We start from the raw sequence: 7,104 nt of genomic DNA, 5'->3' as shown, positions 1-7,104 counted from the left end.
GATAGGCGGGACCGGTACTGATTCTCTACTTCCTATACAGCAAATCAATCAGACCTTACCCAAAACGCAAACCAATCAACTCCGTCCGCCTCCCGTCCGCACAGCATTGTAGCGTAAATTCCGCAATTCTCCGTCTCCTCCCAAGTCCCAACTCGTAAACGATTCCTTCGCTCCCGGCTCCTCGCCGGCCTCCATATATGCGTCCATAATCGCCTGCACCAAACACGCATCTCCATCTCGTCGAGTCCAAGCATCATCATATCATCAATCGATCCGGACGAGGACTTGATCGTCGAGCGACATGGAGGGTGCCATGGCGAGCTTCAACCCCTGGACGCTGCTCGACAGTAACGACCCCGGCGACGTGATCGGCAAGGCCAAATCCAAGGAGGACAAGGCAGCCTCCAAGAAGCCGGCGGCGGCAGAAGGACCCTGGGCGCCCGCGTCCAAAGCCATGGCAGCGTCGACGCCGGCAAAGAAGAAGAAGAACAAAAAGAAGAAGCCGGCCGCGGCGGCCGCCAACCAAGCTAACGGAAAAGGTCCCGCCGGGAAGCAGAACGGCGCGGGGAAGCAGGGTAGCAAGAACGGCGCAAAGAGCCAGCAGGCTACAGCAACGGGCGTTACGGAGCGCCGATGAGGGAGCCGCAGCGGGGCCCGGCGGCGGACGAGGCGGCGGAAGAGCTAACTACCGTGGATCCACGGTCTACCTACTCCATCGCCGAGCTTCGATAACGCGACTCACTCCCCGGCTCTGGGACAGCGATGATCAGAACTCTACGTGCTGGACACGTATATACTTGCAACTTCCTTCTGCATGGGGTCTTCGTGCTTTGCGTCTTAAGTTTTGCGTGGTTTGTTCGTCTAGATTAAGCTACCGTTTTTTTAGGTTTATTTCTTGCATTGGCTACTTATGTAGGACTATGTTCTTGCAGGCCTTAGTTGGCAGCGAGTGTTTACAACTTCGGCGTAGCGTATTACTGCTTGAAATAATATATTATCTTCGGAAGTACTGATTGATCTGCTCTTATTGTTTGTGTTTTAGTTTTCGTTTAACTTTGGAGTGCATAAATGTTCTTCTCTTCTTGGGCACGCTGTTATACAACCTAGCTAGCAGAATTCGACCAAAAAATGCTCCCTCGAATTATATATGAGTGACGTTTTGGACACCGATATAGTCTCCAGAATACAATTTTAACTAATCATTTTCATTACAAAATATCAGCAAAACATAGTAAAAGTATGTTTTTTTTATGAAACTACACTTTCAAACAAATCCACTCATCATTTTCAAATATCCAAAGTAACACAGAAGAGTAATATGCAACCAAAGGTTAAATTATAACATTATTAAAAAATCACTTAATTGTGATCGAATAGAGTGCAAAATATCAATTACTTTTCATTGTATTTAAGATGCAACTTTAATTAATGTTTCACACATTAAAATACAGTTGAAGTACCAATCTTTTAGGCTAGTCTCAATGCACATTTTCATTCCATTGTTATCAAGCTTGAGAATATGGTAATTGTGCTTGCTGGGTATCATGGGGATGATGATGAAACTCCTCCCTTATCTGATGAAACTCCCCCTTAATGATCTTATCAAATCAGCAATTTTGCTGATGCCTTAACAAATTTAATACTCATAAAACTCCTATGTATTACATTTGAAGCAGCGCACACACCGTTATGCACGCACAGACATTCATGAGCTTCTCTTTACATTCACTAAAAATTAGTTGAACGCACACAAGTACCCTAGTAATCTTGCAGGCCGTATATATCCAGTGCACCAGTCATATGGTTTTGTTTCAATCCATCCAACTAAAATTTAGCTAGCTAAACTTTAAACTTTCTTTTAGCTAGCTAAAGTTTAGATAGCTAAAGCTTAAGTAGGGGTGTTTGGATCCACTAGCTAAATGATAGTTGAAAATGTATTTGTCTATTCTACCCCTTCCTCCTACTTTAGAAACTTTTTCCGAGAAAGGTGGAGGGATAATTTGGTCTTTAGCAATTTAGCTAAGTTTAGGGGGTGTTTGGATCCATGGACTAATTTTTAGTTGGGGTCACATTGGATGTTTGAATATCAATTAGAAGGACGTTTTTAAACATGAACTAATTATAAAACTAATTGCATAAGCCGTGGCTAATTCGCGAGACGAATCTATTAAGCCTAATTAATCTATTATTAGCACATATTTACTGCAGCATCACATGGTCAAATCATTGACTATTTAGGCTTAATAGATTCGTCTCGCGAATTAATCTTCATTTATGCAATTGATTTTGTAATTAACCTATATTTAATACTTCTAATTAGTATCTAAACATTCAATGTGACAGGGACTAAACTTTAGTCCTGGAACCAAACACCCCCTTAGTTGGGTTCAACCAGCCAAAGGAATCTTTAGCCAACTAAACTTTAGCTGGATTCTGTTTGGATCCATAGCAACTGAATTTAGCCGGCTGGTAAATCCAAACAGGACTTACGATGACTGAAGTGCGTTCATCTCAAGATAAATATATGCTTGATTATGTTTCAAAACTAATTTCCAGCTCTATTAACGATCATAGTTCTAAAAGATTGATCGCAGCGTCAAAATATCTGGGAAGACTTTCACATTATCGAGAATTATAAATTGTTGCCACTAGCCAGAAAGGCCAAAGATCAAAACAAAAGCTTCGAAAAGGCCACACCGGCCGCCATAATCGGCAGATAAAGCTCCATTATTTATACCAGCTGGAAATTACTCCACCGGTATACTCCAACACCGCTATTCACGTTGCCTTTGCGGCTTTGCCCCTAAAATATTGGCATGCCAGGCCACAACCTCTGCCTTCTTTTTCCAGCAAATGCTAGATAGGCAGATCGATAGCGTTGTCTCGCTCCATGCCTCCATCGAAAATATCTGCGTTCGGCAGAGCCGGCCAGATGAAATGATGAATAGATCACCGAACGCGCGAAAAACCGCTGCTCCAAGTTGCCCAAACTTCTTTGCATCAGCTCACCAAACACGTCCGGAAACGAGGGGCCTGAATGCCTGATATTTTCTCTGCGGTGCAGCGATGAACGACGATCGGGCAGCCCAGAGGCGGAGAGGCCCAGACCTCACCTCCACCCTCGGAAAAAGTCAACTGGTTTGGTTTCAAAAAAAAAAAAACCAAGCCAACCAAACGTCAATTCACCCACTGGCACGCCAGGCCACACGCTCGGCTGAACTCCGCTTTCCCGGCGTGACGGCGTCGTCGCCGTCGTCCAGAGCCAGTACTTCTCCGGGCACACGCGGGCCTCCTGCATGTCCGCCACCTCATACGCTACGCCCGGGCGGCGCGCTAGCTCCTGCAGCAACCCTGCCAACCCGTCGGTCCCCTCTCTATGGCTCGGATGGCCCGGCCACCCGCTATAAAATCCCGCCGCCACGCCCCCACGCGGCCACGCGCGCCAGTGAGCTTTGCCGCCGCATGGAGACGGACGCCGCGACCCGACGCTACCGGCTCTGGCTTCGCGGGCTGCGGTCGCTGCGCGGCGAACTCAGGTCGGCCCGCTGGTCCAACTATCCGGCCCAGCTGGCCGCGCTCGTGGGCTGCTTCGTGGCCCACCTGGAGTCCTACCACGCCGCGCGCGCCGAGCTGGACCCGGTCGTGACGCTGTGCGCGCCGTGGGCCACCGCCGCGGAGCGCAGCGCCGCCTACTGGCTCGCCGGGTGGCGCTCCACCACGCTGGTCCACCTGCTCTACACCGAGTCCGGGCGCCGCCTCCAGGCGCAGCTCCCGGACCTGCTGCTGGGCGTGCGGTGGCCGGGGAACCTCGGCGACCTCGGCCCCGCGCAGCTGGCGCGGGTCGACGCCCTGCAGCGGCGCGCGGTGGCCGAGGAGGACGCGCTGTCGAGGGAGATGGCGCGGGTGCAGGAGGGCCGCGGGGGCGTGGTGACCGCCGGGCCAGAGGTGGCCCTGGACATGGGGGTGCTCGTGGCCCGGCTAGGAGCGGTGCTGCGCGGGGCGGACGCGCTGCGTCTGCGCACGATGAGGCAGGCGGTGGAGATCCTGCAGCCCGCGCAGGCGGCGGAGCTGCTCATCGCCGCCGCGGACCTGGAGATCGGCCTTCACGAGTTCGGGCTCAAGTACGGGGGTCGTGACGAGTAGCAGTGTAGTACCTGGTCACCACCCTTGAGGCTTGCCTGGACCTGCCCAGTTTTTTTGCTTCCACAGTTTTGTGTGGGCTGTTTCACTGGGAGACGGGCGTTTTCTAGCTCGTTGCGCCGAGCACACGAGCGGCACGATATGCCCCTGGCAGAGTGGCAGGGCACGATATGCCCGCTGCCCGGTGTTATGATAATAAAGTCCAATCGCCTTGTGGACATCTGCTGTGTTCTGTTACTGACTGTTGTCATACATACCTCATACCGTTTTTTTCTTAGTTTTCAAGCTTCAATTATACACACTTTTTTTCCAAACTAAATATTATAAAAGAACTATTCGTGATTAAAACGTTTAAAGTTCAGTATGGTTTTGGTCAAAGTGTCTATGACCACTGAGAGTATTTTGAGTAGACTGTTAACATTACTAAACAACTTCAGTGGACTTGTACCATGCTAACCATTTGTTTAGATCTAAAAGCTTTAGAAAAATATATATTTCGGTTGACACTCTAAAAAAATTTCGACGAAATTTCAGTGAACGAAAAAATTATGAAACCGAAATTCAAACCCCTGGTTGTAACTGTGATACTACTTTAACATCATGAAATAGGAGATGGAACTGTGACCCATAATAAAAAAAATAAGGGATAAAGATTTAAAGGGACAGAGGACAAAGACGTAGCTGTTGTAGAGCTGTTTATCAATACCCATGAAAAAAGGTGAGACTGTTGGACTAAGTACATTTCATGAAAAATAAAAATAAAACGCAATCAGAAAGCATTCTTAATTATTGGATTGAACCAAGCTAACCATAACCAAGGTGAGATTTGTTGGTTTATCACCACATTGCAATGTTCCCTATTCATAGCAAGAGAAGATTCTCGCAAGAGCAATAGCTTCACTTGTGAATTATCAGTTGCTGCTTATGTAATTCTGCATAAATGACTCTCTCTTTAGTCTCCATAGTAATATGCACTTAAAAGGTACGTTTATCTAGTGACAATCTGATACATTTCATCCTATAGCCCTGAGAAATGGTTAGTGTCCTCTTAAAAGGTTCATGGTAACATTCTGATTGTTCTAGGATATTTAAAGTATTCCCTCCGCCCCTCAAAAAATTCGAAGAAGTCAAAACAATTTCAAATTTGACCAAATCTACACAAAAAATGACTAACATTCACGTCTCTAAATAGATTTAGTATGAAAATATATTACATGATTAATCTATTGATATTTATTTTGTACTATAAATATTAGTATCATTTTATATAAATTTGATCAAATTTAAAATTGGTTGACTTCTCGGGAAGCGAGAGTTGCGGACGGAGGGAGTAATTATATTGGGTGTTAAACAAGTTGCAGGTAAAAAACGGTAAAAAGGTTTTTTTTAAAAAATATCGTGTCAGCAACTTTTAAGCCGGAGGAAGTACAAAAGGCGTAATTTTATTTTTGGGCTGATAGGCACATGTTTTTTAAAAAAATGAAAAGCACATCTGCACATGGTATTTAATAACACGGTGTGCTTCGTCGCAAGAAATTTATGAGTTGGTGTACAGTGTACTTGTATCTACAATTCTACACCATCTTGGCACATGGACCACTTGCCAAGCTCAGAGGGAGGGGCCTAGCCTCCTTTCTGCAAAACAAGGACCCCACTCGTCAGAGGCAGAGACACCCCATACGCCAACGGTCAAGTGCCCGCGAACAGACAAGCGATCGCAACGGTTACTTTCGCAGCGAACAGCATTCTACCCCCTTCCAACGCTGCGCTCCCATCATCCATCCACTCCTCTGTTTCCCCACCACTCAGTCCCCTCTCCCAAATTCCCGAGCGAGACCTCTCCAAGGATCAAGCGATCAGGATGAGTAACGCGGCCGAGGAAACCATCGGAGGCTGCGACGGCGGCACCGCAGCGCCGGTGGTGGTGGTGGAGCGCGTGGTGACGGTGGAGTACCTGGAGCAGTCCATGTCGCGGGAGCTGCTGGGCAAGTTCCCGGACTCCTCCGCCTTCGACTTCGACTACTCCCAGAGCGGCATCTGGTCCCCGCTCAACAAGGTCCCGCGCGGCTCGCCGGCTCCAGCCTCCCGTGCCGGCGGCGCCTGCGCGGCCGACGCCGAGGCCGCCGCCTCCTCGACGGACTTCCTCATCGCCAACCCGAAGCGCAGGGCGAGGGCTGGCGGCTGCTGGCTCAAGGACTCCGGCGCCGGCGGGAAATCCAGGTGGCGGCGCCGGCGGCTGCGGCGCGACGGGTCCTTCCTCGACCTCCACGAGACGGGCAGGGCCAGGCTCGACTTCTCTCCGCCGGCGGCGCCTTCCCCTGCGAAGGTAGTAGCCACCTGCATTTGATCCCGTCTCCATTAAGCTTTGCTAAAATCTTCGCGAGCATCACGGCGTTTCCACTGGTTGGTTGGGCGGGTTCAGGAGGGCTGGAGACGGGTGCTCAAGGCGGCCATCAGGAAGTTCAAGGCGCAGCAGCGGCGGTCCCGGCAGGCTCCCCTGCTCCAGATGATGCTCCCCATGCTGTGATCGATCGATCTCGCGCGCTCCCACGATTTGCTTGTTTTTGTTTGATTTGTTCGGTCCAATTCTTTAGATTGAATATGGACGCTGTTCCACGCAGCCACGCTGTGCTTTGTAGTATAATTCCGTTCAGATTTGTTGTAACCGTGCAGCTCTTGGTGGAGAGTATGATTTGGTACATTTTTTCATCCACTTTTCCCGGCATTTACCACCTGAAGATGGACTAGCCGAAGATGCCGGGAGTTCTTCATACAGTGTCCATGAAAATGAAACACGGATGAAGTCGATAGTTTATTCTTATTGATCATTCAATGCTAATCTCCTATGCCCATATGTCTGGGCTATCTGTTATCTGAAATTCTCGATCCCATGATGTGGAGTTTGCTTGCTTTGTGAAGAGTTGGTGGCTCGGTGCCTATGGAACAATGCAGGGAAGCGAAGGG

General features: G+C 48.9%; 2 protein-coding genes across 2 annotated transcripts; both read left to right on the top strand.

Annotated features, from left to right (window-relative positions):
- The first annotated feature begins 3,462 nt into the window (after positions 1–3,462).
- On the top strand, positions 3,463–4,270 carry LOC101768627 (protein DOG1-like 3). The gene has a single exon (XM_004978062.2). It carries the CDS (start codon positions 3,463–3,465, stop codon positions 4,141–4,143), a length of 681 nt encoding a protein of 226 aa, XP_004978119.1. The 3' UTR covers positions 4,144–4,270.
- A 1,596-nt stretch (positions 4,271–5,866) lies between these two features.
- LOC101755205 lies at positions 5,867–7,012 on the top strand. Its single transcript, XM_004976091.2, has 2 exons — positions 5,867–6,466; positions 6,563–7,012. Exons 1-2 carry the CDS (start codon positions 6,002–6,004, stop codon positions 6,665–6,667), a joined length of 570 nt encoding a protein of 189 aa, XP_004976148.1. The 5' UTR covers positions 5,867–6,001; the 3' UTR covers positions 6,668–7,012.
- Positions 7,013–7,104: the final 92 nt, after the last annotated feature.

The sequence above is a fragment of the Setaria italica genome, chromosome VII (genome assembly GCF_000263155.2).
Source record: "Setaria italica strain Yugu1 chromosome VII, Setaria_italica_v2.0, whole genome shotgun sequence".
NCBI classification, from domain to species: Eukaryota; Viridiplantae; Streptophyta; class Magnoliopsida; order Poales; family Poaceae; genus Setaria; species Setaria italica.
Note: the sequence above shows the minus strand (reverse complement) of the source record. Positions and strands in the feature narration are given on the sequence as shown.

Bases quoted from the DNA above. Each gene is read 5' to 3' on its own strand.
- LOC101768627 (XM_004978062.2), top strand. From the start codon at position 3,463: ATGGAGACGGACGCCGCGACCCGACGCTACCGGCTCTGGCTTCGCGGG.
- LOC101755205 (XM_004976091.2), top strand. From the start codon at position 6,002: ATGAGTAACGCGGCCGAGGAAACCATCGGAGGCTGCGACGGCGGCACC. The intron at 6,467-6,562 runs GTAGTAGCCACC...GGGCGGGTTCAG, and splicing joins CGGCGCCTTCCCCTGCGAAG to GAGGGCTGGAGACGGGTGCT.